Source organism: Gymnogyps californianus, chromosome 1 (genome assembly GCF_018139145.2).
Source record: "Gymnogyps californianus isolate 813 chromosome 1, ASM1813914v2, whole genome shotgun sequence".
NCBI classification, from domain to species: Eukaryota; Metazoa; Chordata; class Aves; order Accipitriformes; family Cathartidae; genus Gymnogyps; species Gymnogyps californianus.
Genome location: NC_059471.1, coordinates 100,700,858 through 100,715,011, shown reverse-complemented (window position 1 = coordinate 100,715,011; position 14,154 = coordinate 100,700,858). Strand labels below are relative to the sequence as shown.

Below are 14,154 nucleotides of genomic sequence, written 5' to 3'. Positions count from 1 at the left end.
AGTGCAGCCAGAGACTAACCTTTATTGTGTAGTTACTTGCTCAAACAAGAATTGTACAGCAGTTTTTCTAGACATGGCATGCAACAAGTAATAGAGGCTGGGACCCTCTCATTCACTAGTCAGATTTCCAGAAGTGCTGGCTACCTTAACCTTAAACTTTAAAAGGAGACATCTTTCAAGTTTCTTGCAAAGTTTAGTTTACATGCTCTCCTGACTCTCTGCTTCACCATAGTTCGTATTTTTGTAAGGATGTCTCTTTTTATCTTGCCAGTATAAGCTTTCACCCTGAGCCCACCAACGACTCGGCTCTTCCTGTTCCCACCTCCCAAAATCTGCAAAATGCACAGTTGTATCACTGCACAGCTTCTAGCAGGTGGAAAAGGATAGCTCTGCTCTTGAAGATGCTTACTATGCAAATCTGCTCTCTCCTCTACCACCCACTGTGATCTTGCATGATCTACATGTGCATGGCTACATGATGAAAACAAGGAAGTGGAACAGCAGTGACATGCTCTACCATTCTTTAAGCTTCCTGAGGATCAAGTGAAAACCATTCTGCGTTCAGAATCCTTGTGCATTCACTGAGACATCCATCTATACCTCCCCCGACAAGCATCCCCAAGAGCATGCACTGGCAACAAGTGAACTTTTTTAGCATACCACAACATCATGTAGCAATGAGCCAATTAATGCTTCTGCATACACAGTACCTGAGAAAGAATGGCTTCTCCTCCACTGTCTCCATAAGTCAGATGAACAATAACTATATCTTTATCAGCATTATTTAATCGACTCAATGTCTTCACTTTGCTGGTATCTTCCTTCATCACTTCCTCAAAAACACAGCCACTGACCAAAAGATTTAACTTTATTTCAGTGCTGTCCATTTTAGAGACCACTAATTCATGAACAGTCTTCTTCAGTTTGTTTTTTCTCTTTATTTGTATGCCATCAAATGTAAAAGATGAAGAAAATCCTAGAATCTTTCCACCTTTAGATAAAAACTTCATAAATTGTTTGTGGTTCTCCTCAGAAATAGGCTCCTCTGTGGCAATGACCAACAGCAGTGAATTATCAATCCATGGAGCTTTCAGAACTTGTTCCTCATGCAGCTGGTAGATGGTGTAGCTGTTTGCATCAATGCATTCCTGAAGGATTGATTTCACCTGCTCAAATTCCGCTTTTGCAGTTTCAGAGCCAAGATAAATCAATACATTAGGGGGCTTTCCAGCAAGGTTTACTCTCTTTACTCCTCTTGCTAGACAGTCATCATTTTTCTCTTCCAGTTTGCTATTGCAATCATCAGAAAGTTCTGGAATGTTTTCTGCAGAGGCAAATCTGACTGATTCAATAGTACTGTTTTCAAGTTGCAGGCATTCCTGACAGCTGGAAAGATGCAAGTGATGATGTTCTCCAGCACCTGTCTCTTTATCAGACAGACTGTTGGATTCATCTTCATGTTCACTTTCTTTCTCTAGCTTGGATTTCTCCTCTTCACCTTGTCCTGCAGACTCAGCTACTCCTAATCCTGATTTAAGAGTAGTCCCAAAAATAGCAGCAGGAGTTACTTCATCCATTTGTGTACTGCTTACACTTTGCTCTTTTACAGATGGTGCCACCTGCGCCAATTCCTTCAGAGCAGATTCCTGTAAATGGACAGCTGGAAGAGTTAAAGAATAAAAAAAGAGGTTATAAAAATGGTATTAAAAGAGCTATGATGAATATCACTACCACAGCAGGGTTTAGATTTATTTTCAGTACAAATCATCTATAATAGCATGAATTTCACTTGTTAAACACACCAAATCCTAACCCCCCCAAGAACGTAATAAATTTGCACTCATAACACAAGTCATTTACTTTAATGACTCTTTGTTTCAGGAGTCTGACTGAGAGCACAACACTCGATATTTACAGGGCACATTTAAACAAACTAACATTTATTGTTAGTGCAAAAATATTTGCACAAATGTAAAAGATGACCACTACTGTACACAATGCAGATGTGTTCTTAATGGAACAATGTCTAATGGGTGGGAAGGTGAGGAAGTTCTCGTAAATGCATCACCTTGTCAGCTTGTTATTTCGCCTGTCCCTCTGTCCCCAGCAAAGGACAAAATGAAGCAAGGGAAGTACCTTTGGAAAAATACCGGTCTCTTAAGGAGGGCAGGGTGGAAAATTGCTTGCTGCTATTTTGAAATAAACTATTTTGAAATAAGCTAATAAAGTGATGATATTGGGTAAGATGGAGACATTGAACCATGCCTCTTGCATTGCTGAAGGCTGCAGATAAAAGTCTGGCACACATAAAAGGGAGTAAAAAAAAATCTGACCTGCTTTCAGTCTGCAGAAAGCGAGACATACCCACCCATAGCAAGACCTGGGAGCTAAGAATCTGAGGGAAAACCAGCAAATAGGAAGAATTGTTAAACCTTCCCCTTTCTCCCCCCCAAAAAGGATGGAAATGCAAAGATAAAAAATTTCTGGCAAATACAAGTAAGAAAAGAAAGGCAAAGATGATTATTGTCAGTGTGAAACTTCCAAAGCAAACTAAATAAGAAAGAGGAGAGGAAAAAATACTCTTCATACGGTAATTTTTTTTTTCAGCTGCTGAGCCATGAAAATATTTCAAATCGAAGTCTGCAAAATTTTATTGAATCCCTCTCCACTCCCATAAGGCCAAATAAACTTACTATGTTTTTGTTTCTGATTTCTCAAAGAAATTCAGTGAGAAACTTGATTCACAAAGTAGTCAACTGGCACAAAACACACCCGATCCAAGTTCAACCACTTTCTTCGCTTAACAACACTTGCATGCCCTTGAAACTGTATCCCTTTTGCCTAGTTTGGAGCAGAAATTTGAAGCAAGATTTTTTCACATCCCAGGAGAATTTCACAGCTATCAGCCTATATGCTATTCCATCAATAGCCTCCATCAGCCTGTTCTCCTGGAACAGTTCAAGCATGCACACAGTACCTGAAGGAAAATGAGCCAGAAAACATTCTGAAAAGTAAATGACTGGGGCACTCTTTCAGCTTCCATCCCCTCCTTCTATGAATATTTTTGCAGAACAGCACCAAGAGACAGAGTTTGACATCAGATACATTTGTGAGCATATTCCTACCCTCTTGTACCCTAGCTAGCTGTTCTTGATTTTGTCATTCCCTGATTTCTGCCAATGCACTATGATCTACATAAAAAAAAAAAACCAAGCAAACAAAAAACCCCACACAACCAAACACAAAAATCCCCAAACCAAACCAAACAACCCAACCCCTTTTCTTTTTTTCCTTTTTTTTTTTTTTGGGGGGGGGGGGGGGGGGGGGGGGGGCAGGGTTTGGATTTTTTTGTAGCCCAAGTCATTATTTTATTATTCTAGGTGGCCCACAGTTTTATCGACACACCTGAGAAGACACAACTAGGCAGGAAGAAATGAGACTGCTGCTGAACAAAGAAAAGCGTCGCCCTACCCCCTGAGAGCCCACTACTCTACCATACCCTATAGACTGCATATTATGGCACTTTTAGAACTGTGCTGGAAAAAAGAAGTTCAAATCTCATGCAGCAAAGGGAGGTGAAGCTTGGACTTCCCACAGCCCACACAACAACTCTATTTAAGAATGGTGTTACAAGTGCAACCACGACTACTTCCTTCTCCCCTCTGTGGAATTAGCCATGAACTCCCTCCCTGCCTTAGCTGAAACTATTAAACTAATGAGGACACAATGGCTCATAGTTTTGATATCATTAAAATCACCCCCTAAAGAAATAAACCATCCACCAAAAATTCAAAATTCAATTAGTAATGACACCACTCTCCTTCCACTGGTTATCCCTCTCCCTGTTTAGAAAGTATCTGTAAGCTTTTCTCTCAGTGATTTAAAGGATTAAGATGCTCAAGTTCCAGCAATTGTTCTCAACCTATGTTTAGCTTTGAATACACTTTTATTTCAAATCTGAAAAAAAAGAGAAAATTTGCCTAAAACCTTCTGTATTTTTTTTTTCCAAACAGATTAATTAATCTAACAGACAAGACTTATAGAAACAATATTTTCTAACCTTTGTGACATTTACACATTCATGCATTTGCAAAAGGCTAAACACCGTCTTGGATACTTGGATATCTCATCATACTAAGGTTAATTAATGGCAGTAGCTTATGAGGCCTTAAAGAAAAAGAGGGGGGTTTATTCCAAAAATCTTTTGAACCATTTTCCTGTTATTTCTGTTGTTGCATTTGTAAGTTGTTCTGTAAAGAGAGAAACTCACTCAAAAAGTGGTCTAACTTTTCAAGGACCTCTATATTTAACAGTATACAGTATAAAATACAGTAGTGCTACAGAGTGATGAACTGCCTAGAATGACAACAGGAAGAAAACATTGTGCCAAAATAAAAGCTTGGGTTTTTATGTAGGTATAAAGACTATATGCACAGTCCTAAAATAACCATGAAACAAACACGTTCTACCATTAAAAACAATTTGTGAAGATACTTACAAACAATCTTCTGTGGCACCATTCCGTTATCCATTTGAAGTCTGTCTTCCATGAATGCTACTCCAAGGTTACTGAAATTATCTACACTCGCTTCAGCAATTAACTTATAAGGCTCACCAGGTTTATAGGCCAACGGTGAACAATAGTCTGACCACTTCACAATCTAGAATAAAGCATATGCATGTTTTCCAGTTTGAAAAGGTTACAGAAAAATATCAAAATACCGACAGTATTACGAGTCTGCAAGATGAACTGCAAATAAAAACTGCCCTTCCTTCCCAAAGGATTCTGCTATTAAAAAGCAACACAACAGTAGGCAGAGCCAACAGAGGGACATTATCAAACCAAAATGGCACAACTGGCAAACCCATGGACTGGAAGTAATGTTAAAGAAAGTATTTAAAAAAAAAAAAAAAAAAAAAGTGCAGCTACTAAGATTATAGAATACTAAATTGGCAGAATCACTTTTCAGACTTGTTTCTGTGACGCCTGATGTGTTTAAAAACAACTACTACATTTAACAGTATCATGAGACAACACACCTCAACTAGAGACGGCTTTCAGTTGATAGTTCCTTTCACACGAAAGTGCGAGTGTTGAAAGCAAACTGGGAGTACAAATACATCTTTCCCAAAGATCAACACTATAAAAGCTTCAAGTAACACACAAAATGGCAGGAGAGCATTATTACATTCTATAAGTAAACTTCTATTTGTTTTTATTTCCAATACATGGCTTTCAGCACAAATTCTAAAGAGAATGCTGACAAAAAGAGCAAAAGTAAACTACTATGGTTTAATAAAAGTACACACTGACTATCAGAAGCATTAACTAAACAGGGAAGATTCAAGCTGCTTATCTACATCAAAAATTCCATTCTCCAGAAAAGAAACATTATGTAAGTGACACACTTGTGTTTGTTTTCTTCAAGAAGGTTTGTTAAACCCAAACTACACAGCTGTACCGTCTGGGAGAACAAGTTTCAAGTTTAACTATAAAAGCCACAAGTGGAGGAAAAGTGAAAAGTTTTGGTGTCCTTCTGAAAGGCAGGCACATTAATAAAGACTACAAATCTGTCTGCTGGCTCATAACTGAAAAGGACCCCTTTTAAACCTCATGTTTATAAAACAACAGTACCTAACAAAACAACATTCAGACAATTGACAAACACAGTGATTTAAGAGTCAATTCTGAAAGCAAAAACCGAATAAGGCACCCAATTTCAGTAAAAATTGTGTGAATGATACCACAGCCTTTATCCTTTATAGGATACACAAACCAATTGTTCTCCTGTGAAGGCATTTTTAGAGACAATGAAACACCACCTGTTTTCATGACCTAAAAAAAGTTAGCCTTCACCATGTGATATGGTCCAAATACGGTGAGACAAAGCACAATTCCCACATAGCAACTCCAGCACTTTGACGCTGTCATCAGCAAACCACTTTCATGAAGTTCACCCTTTTATCACTACACAAAGATGTAACACAGATTAAACACAGTAAGAAAAACCACTTCTTTTGAATGCACAAAATGAGGGTGAGCTCTTGGATATTTTACTTGTTCATAACTTTATTAGACTATCAGCTAAATTTACCTTTTATCTACTGCAGTTAAGTGGTTTACATAATATCCAAAAGAATCTATTTCCAACTTTTGACTTCACAGTATTTCCCAAGGGAAAAAGAAGAAAGAAGAAACTCAAATTTCATACAACCTTAATGGTCGCGTCTCCTTTCTATGTCGTTCTCAAAGACAGTCTCTGATTAGTGCAACCCAAATGAGACCATCCAGTTCATATTCATATTGGTGGCCTTTGGATATCTAACAAGAAAACTGGCTGGGTTTCTTCTGATACATCACCTATACTAACCCTTAGTGAACAAACTCAGTTTCAAAAAGCAGTGTATGGGCAGTGTGTTGGTGTTTACCACAAGGTCAGCTGCATGCTTTAACTTATGGGTTAAACTCCAACTCTGTAACAGAAAAGCAAGTAACAGCTTCAAACCAGCCACACCAGAACACACAGCTGGTGAGAGCCAGCCCTCAAATTCATGACAGATGTATCACTGAGGTCCTGAACTCCTGGTCCTAACAACCACTCACTAGTAAAAGCAATAACAGCGAGTTTCTACCTCCAGGACCTTCTGAAAGGTCATCTCCATGATTGTAGAACAAAGAAATACATACCAGCTCTGAAGTTACAAGATATATTTCTGGGCACACTAGTATTGACCAGTTCTGAAGCAGAACAAAATCTCCTTCTGGAAGATAGCTATACCAGACTCTGACAGATTTGAATCACTGTAGTTGGAACATCAGTCAGACTTCACCCCACTGTCACTGGGGAAGTCTGCGACCAAGTCAGCCAGAATTGCCCCAACCAACTGCCTTCAGTGATGTCCTCGACAACACCATCACTTTCCAGATGGAAGGTATTCCCAACTGTGTTTAGTCTATTGGTACAACATCCACAGCTGGAATGGAAGTCTCCAGTTGTAGTCATAAGGCATAAAACTCTAAGGGCCTGCTGCTAACTGTTGGCAATTCACGATCACCAGTGACAAATATGGCAGATACACTTATGATATAGAATACCAGCTTCCTTCTCTATTTTCCTCAGCATATGACTAGGCTACTCTCTGTGGTGGAGGGTAAGAGACTCATACCATATTTAGATATCCTTTCTTACCCAGAGAACAGGCACAAGCAGGTAACACACACACGTCACCTGGAAACTGTGAGGAAGATATATTGATGCTCTTGAGCTTTTTTTCATGGCACCAAGTAAAACATCAGACATGCTAACAAGTAAAAAGTAGTTATTGCTGTCTAGTGCAAATAAAGTGAATACTCAAAAGAGCCTCACAAAGTAAGGCTGTTGCCAAGACATATGACCTGTAATCCGGCTCACACAACAATCCATTTGCTTCACAACAGAACAAAAATCCTCAGAGAGTATTTTCAAACAGGCCAAGCTTTCCTGCTAGGACTACAAATCATCAAAATTCTGTTAGAATACAGAATGAAAGGCCAGCTCTTAGCAAGAGATGAGAAATTATTTATACTCCTGCTTTCTGGGTCCACCTCAGTTTCAACAGAAACCAGTCACAGATCACTGATAGCCCTACAAAGAATGGCTTTTCTGTCTGGAAATTCTCATAGGTCACCGGAGCAATCTGTTCTTACAGCCCCTGTCTATGTTGACAGCTGGCTGCCAGAGGTAGCAGAATTAAGAGCACTTTGCTAGAAGTGACATGTACACAGAAGAACAATAAACAAAATGAAACAGCAGTCCTTTTCCCCTTTAGTTTTTGTCTTCTGCCTGGACTATTGCTTTTGAGCTTGATGAATCAAATTAATTACTAATGTCTACATAAGAATGCAAACATTTTTCATTCTAAAGAAAATGCAAACAAAACCAACAAGATTAAAAAACTCTGACGAACAATAAACCCCAAAAGAATAACAAACTAGAGCTTCAACACAGATGTTTTTGTGGACCTCTCTGCTACCAAAAAAAAGTTAAAAAAAAAATCTCCCTTAGCCTTCTGTCTGAGTTGGCCCAGCACTCCCCAGGTGCACTCCGAGACAATGTAGAGAGCACAGCAGGTATCCTATCTAGTTTATCTCCCAGAAGCAGGGCCCACCTGGATGGATTCCACAGTCTTACATCAAAGGCAATAAAAACATTTACAAACCAGCTAATGTGGCTACTTCCTGTGTGCTCCAAGGAAACATGAGGCCAGTGGAAGCAGGGTCAGAAGACTTCAGCAGAAGAGGTCTGAGAGTTCTCAACAACCTTTCAGTGCCTCCAGTCCTCACACTCTGAGCTTCATGGAGATAATGATTTTGCCTGATGCACCACTTCACCTGGACATCATTCCTCTAGAGGGCAAAGACTAACATGCTCCACAAACATGCTCCGTTCTAGAATTGAGAGGCCACCATGGAGGGTGAACGTACTAAAAATTTGATTGCAGGCACAAATCTGGAATTGTGCCCATTCCCAATCTGTCCTTCTGTTCCTGCACTCAAGTTACATAAGTCTATTTACCAACCACTCTGCTCTCAATGTTCCCCCCAGCAGAGGACTCCTGGATCATCTCCCAGAACAAGTGGCCTGGAAAATATATGTTCCTCATCCAGGGAAACAGACAGGCCACAAGCACCTGTGTGACTGGTTTCCTTTAACTCCAAGAGGGAGCTTGAAACCTGATGCCAGAAAGCAAGGATGACAGATGGCCCTTTAGGGTGCTAAGTTGGGGCCATTCAGGAAGACACCTTATCGACTGCCCCCAGGTGGCGATCCTAGCTTGTGGCATAGCGTGTTTAATGGGAGGGCTCTGTCGTTTTCATGGTACCCCAGCAACCAGGCCAGATGTTTTATTACTGCCTACCCAGAGACATACTAGCATGCACGTCTTTCCATTTCTCCTCTTTCCAGTAGGCAATGAGGTCCATTCTGTCCTCTTCACTAAGCACACAGCACACAAACCAACCAACTGCCTTAGGAAGGAACTAGGACAACGTGTACTGCTTGGAAGATTTTTCCTCCCTGCAAAGTAAGTTTATCTTTTGCTTTGGGTTACAACCTTTCTCCCCCTTCAGGCCTGCATCCAAGCTGAGACACCTAGGCAGCAAGCACTCCTCATGTGAGGAAAAAGTTAAAAAACCAACAAAATCTAGGGGAGAGAGATGTTATCTCAAGTTCATAGGAAGTTTTGATAGGGTCTGGATACTATTTTTATGCATAATCTGTTTAGAAATATTATATATTCAGTAATTCAAGTTTTAGAACATCATCTTCTAAATCCACATCTTCACACATTCAATATAGTAGTGGAGAAGGCACTTTTTAGATTTCTAAGTATCTAGGATATGAACATTTTCTAAAGTATGCTTGCCATAAGGATTTCACTACTAGTTTAATTTATATCTTTGAATGCATCAAAAACATTTTGTAAGTATTACGCATTAAAAGGCAAACACAATTTATAAAATTCCAACCAAGAAGTATTGCCACTCCCCCACTGCATTTTATAGAAAAGCAAAGAGATTGAAAGCTTGATTTTGGCCTTACTTCCGCAGACTGACAAAATAATCCAAATGTATAATACTTTAACCTGTACTTGTAAATCACAATGAAAAGAAGCTTCCAAGAGAGACCTCTATTTCAACTACAACTTTTCACAACCACTTGGTTGGAGGCTTGAAGAGCTCTTCAGAAATCATAACATATGCTTGCTTTGTATATTCTTACCAAGGCATTTCTTTCAGCTAGCGTCAGAGACAGGATACTGAGGTAAATGGACTTCTGATCTGCCTTAATATGTCAGCTCTCAAGCATTTTTTTCCTATTCAGCATATCTAACCATACATGCCTTACCCAAAGTCATGATGGAATTCTGCAGTTCCCATTCACAGGCAGAGAGGCATACTACTAACAAAATCTCAGTCAAATGTCTACAGGTCTACCTGAAGCATAAACTAGAACTAGAGTATTAACAGTGATTCATTTTAATGAAGAGATTACCTTTTTATTCCCAATAACATTACAAACATACAAAATCTATCTGCCATTGATTTTCTTCCTTCAAGTGTTTTAGGTTTATACCCACCAAATGACCCATCTGCACTACTTTCTATGCAAGAAACAAAGAGAACTACTTACCTCTTTTGAAGAGCCAGGTACTTTCTGTATGTTATCTGTCTCAGCTGAAATGCTTTCTGTCACAAAAGCTATATGATCTGCTTTAAGTAACTTATCAGGATAAATAAAAGGAGAAATGAGAAGTAGACTCCAGCTGTTTAAGTCATCAAGGAACTGAAAGAAACAGGAAAGAAAAATAAGCCTGTATAGCAAGCATCTGATTTAACAATTAATTTTTAAATTATGCCCAGCCTAAATTCCAATCTGACCCTTCAGCCTTACATGAAGGGTGTCTACCATTTCACACACCCCATGAGGAAAAAAAAGGGGTAAAGGTCTGAACCGTTAAGCAGAGACACATCAAAAGTAAAACTAAAAGTGACAACCCAAGCTTTTAAGCCAATTCAGACTCCAGCTTTCAGCTTTACAGGAAGAGTGCAAAAGTGAGTGGGCCACAAGACCACTGTGTCACTGGCACTGTGACTGTTGTGGGCCATCTGCCACTGGCAAGATCCCTCATTCAACCCAGTGCGCCTCGCCCATTCACACTGCAGTTCACCCTGCTTCTTCCTTCCTTCTCTCTTCTCCCCCGACTACACAAACCCATGGCCCTGCTGCCTCAGTTCTGGTGGCTGAAGCGTACTGTCTGCTATTTGACAGGGACTAAGAAAGCAGTCACAACACACAACCTGCCTGGTCAGTCACTACCGCCCCTTTAACTAGATAGTAGTCCAAGTGGCATTCATTCTAGTTGGGTAACAATCCTCCAGGAAATATACAGTCCCACTGCTAAGTCATATACACTGTCTCTATACCCATCTGCCAAAAGACCAACCAACCTGTGAGCCACAAGTGACCCTAGAACTATGTACTACACAGGTCTAATTTTTAGACCTAATTTACAAAGTTTCAGGACTTCCTTTGTAAAGTCAGTTATATAAAGACAGTTATATTTTGTGGACATGTACAACCTCAGGACAAATTCTTTAAAAAGTTATTTGAAAAATCTTAAAAAAAAAAATTTGAAATAAAAGGAGAAGGTACTTTTTTTTTTTTAATATATATTAAGTCCTCATGCATTTGCACCAAAATTACTCATTCAGTATGTAACTCTAAGTTTGGAGTTAAAGAAATAACTCATTCAAAATAAATTTGTCCATAAGGTAGTCTATCCACTTACCAGACCATTGGACAAATGTTTCCTTCATTAAATTATAAAAATGGTTCCCTCTCTTGTCCTCACAAAGGAGCAAATAAAGCTAAAAAGCTGCAATCAGTAGACCAAAGAACAGTTTTAAGAACCTCAAAGTTTCTCAATACATCATCTGTTCCCATACTATATTACATCAACTTTTATGTAGATATTGCATTGAACTTAATTTTCTGCCATATTTTAAGTGGCAAACATTAGAAATAGATATTTTGCTACTACTACACTAGAAACACATGCTTTGTACACCTTCAGTAATTTTACATGGAAACATAAGAGAATTTCCCTATAGCACACTAAATGTGTACATCACATCTAAAATGAAACTGCACAATATTAAGTCTATGAGGACAGCTTGCCAATCCAACCAGCTTTACTGAGCACAGAAGCTGCAAGAGTAAACATTGCTACCTTCCACAGGAAAGTGAACTGAACTTTCTATTATAACTGAGCTTTATATTATCTTAAGCATCCAATTTAATTAAAGATCAAACAAAAAAACTTTACAGATTACGATTTATGACTTGCTGGTATCTTATCTTAAGGAAGTTACTGAACACAGTCCAGAGGCAGTTATACCTACTCAAAAAGCAAAGTAGCTTCCCAGAAGCCAAAAAAGCATGCTAGTTAACCTTTTTCTCTTCACAGTGTTCACAGACGGTGCAGAGCACTCCACAGTGATCTGCCTCTATCTTTAATGCAGCCAGGTCAGAGCCCTTACATGCCACACTACTGAGGTGCAGCGTGGCAGGCATCTTCCACAGGGATTCTCAGAGTCAAATGTAACTGGTAGCTTTCAATACATATTTTTAAGAGACAAATACATTTTGAATAACAGCATTGACTTTATGCCAAACTTCAAGCCAAACTACAGTTCCCTAGAGGGCTTCCCAACTCCCAATAAACACAAATAAACTGACAAGCTTATAAAGTCAGTCTGCATGAATAACATTGCAGACAGAAAAAAAATGTGCTTACTGTGCAAGGACCGAGGAGAAGCTATTTCAGAGATCAGCAGAAGTGGAGCAAAGAACAGCATAAATTGGTTGAAATATGATTTACAAAATAATCTAGGGCAACTGAAGCAGAACTCCTCTAAACACATGGACAATTATTTGTTTTTGTTTTTAAGAGCTTTATCAAAATGTGAATTAAGTATTTAACTTTCCTATGAGAGATTCTGAGATTGTCACCAGTACTTTTAAGTATGAAATAATCTGCTCATTAGATATCAAAAAGACTATTTTTGAACAAACTCCATTAGCATTTGTGATCTTATTTTCACTGCAGTGAAAACATCCTCTTTACCCACTGAACTTATGAAAAGCTTCTCTGCTTCTTCAAGAGTAGCACTTAGCCAACGACATCCTTCATAAATGCACTTCAGTAACGCCCATTTAAGTAAAATGTGCAACAACTGAAATAATTTCCACAAACACACATATAAACATCAGCAAAAAGGAAAGATCAAGAAGATTCTTATCCACACAAATTCTGGTATTTAGTGACAAATTTAGATAAATCCTACAATCATTTAAGTAATTCAGATGATTTGGGGAGAGTGCCAGAGGAGTTCCACTTCTAAATCTGAAAGTCATAAGCAAGGTTACTTTCAGTTTTACTTTATACAATGGCAAGTGAAACGTGCTCAGGCACAGTATTTTTCCACTGTCATGGGCTATCACAGCCTCACCCCACCCTCCTCTCTCACTGTCCATTTGCAAAAAAGTGATTTTCACAGATCGTGTTTTTCATGTCATTTTCCTCACTTGAAACAATGTTTTTTTATCGGGAGAAGCATGCAGTTCTCCATAACCAAAAGCTCAATTCAGACTCCATTACAGATTCAGCTACGTTTTAAATCTCTGACACAAATCTTGAATGCATAAACACAGCATATATTTTTAGACCAAAGCCTTATATGTGCTAAAAGTATGTTACTAATATGGAAATACTATCAAGTTCTCCTAGCCAAGTGCTCCTATTGCCATAGCTGTACTTACAAAGCTGCACTTCACACGCACGTAGTAAAAAACACTCCCCAGCCCACTCCCTAAGCCACCAAGCTACAGTACTGAAGAAAGGTAACTACAACTGTACCAGGATTTTCTACCAAGGCAATCACCTGGGTCTTACCTACGCTTTATCCTTGACAAGTAGGGCTGCGACACGCCTGGGAAGCTACACGAGTTATTTTTTCAGTCACAAGCCCCAGCCCGCCACTGACAAGCTCGCTGTCACACGCCGAAAGAGAAAGCGCAGCCCCAAGCCCCGCAACCGCTGCTCCCCTTTCCCTCCGGGCTCCGCCACCTCAGCCCACGGACAGTCGCCGCCGCTCCCCTCCCCTCCCCTCCCACCGCGGGAGGCGCGCGCCCGGACGCCGTGGGGGGGGATGGGGCGGCCGCGCAGCTCTGCTGGTGGGGAAGGAGGCTCGCCGTTGCCACGGTAACACGGGAGGCCGCTCCCGGCACGGCTGCTTCCCCGCCCGAGCCGCCCCGGGCAACGCCGGGCGAAGCGCCTCCCAGGCCTCAGCCCCACTGCTCGGGGCGGTACCTGCGTCTCGTCCGTGAAAAAGACTTTGTTCCCTATCCTGAGGCAGACTCGCTCCTCGGGCGGCACCTGCCTGCGCGGCTGCCGAGCCGGGGGCGCCGGGGGCGCCGGGGGGCCGGCGCAGCAGCAGAAGGTGAAGGAGCAGCGGGAGCGGTGGAGGCGGCGCACAGTGCGGCGGATGAGCGCGGCCGAGCAAGGCCCCCAACGCGCCCACAGGTAGAGGTAGCAGAGCGTGATCAGCAT

At 40.4% G+C, this 14,154-nt stretch overlaps 1 protein-coding gene across 1 annotated transcript in view; it reads right to left on the bottom strand.

Moving 5' to 3' along the window:
* HLCS (holocarboxylase synthetase) overlaps positions 1 to 14,154 on the bottom strand; it is a 130,546-nt gene extending 116,392 nt beyond the window's left edge. The window contains exons 1-4 of the mRNA XM_050908507.1: positions 13,915 to 14,154; positions 10,173 to 10,325; positions 4,499 to 4,661; positions 711 to 1,660 (exon numbers count right to left, since the gene is read on the bottom strand). Of these exons, the coding sequence (XP_050764464.1) occupies positions 711 to 1,660; positions 4,499 to 4,661; positions 10,173 to 10,325; positions 13,915 to 14,154 (1,506 nt within the window). The remainder of the gene's footprint in view (positions 1 to 710; positions 1,661 to 4,498; positions 4,662 to 10,172; positions 10,326 to 13,914) is intronic.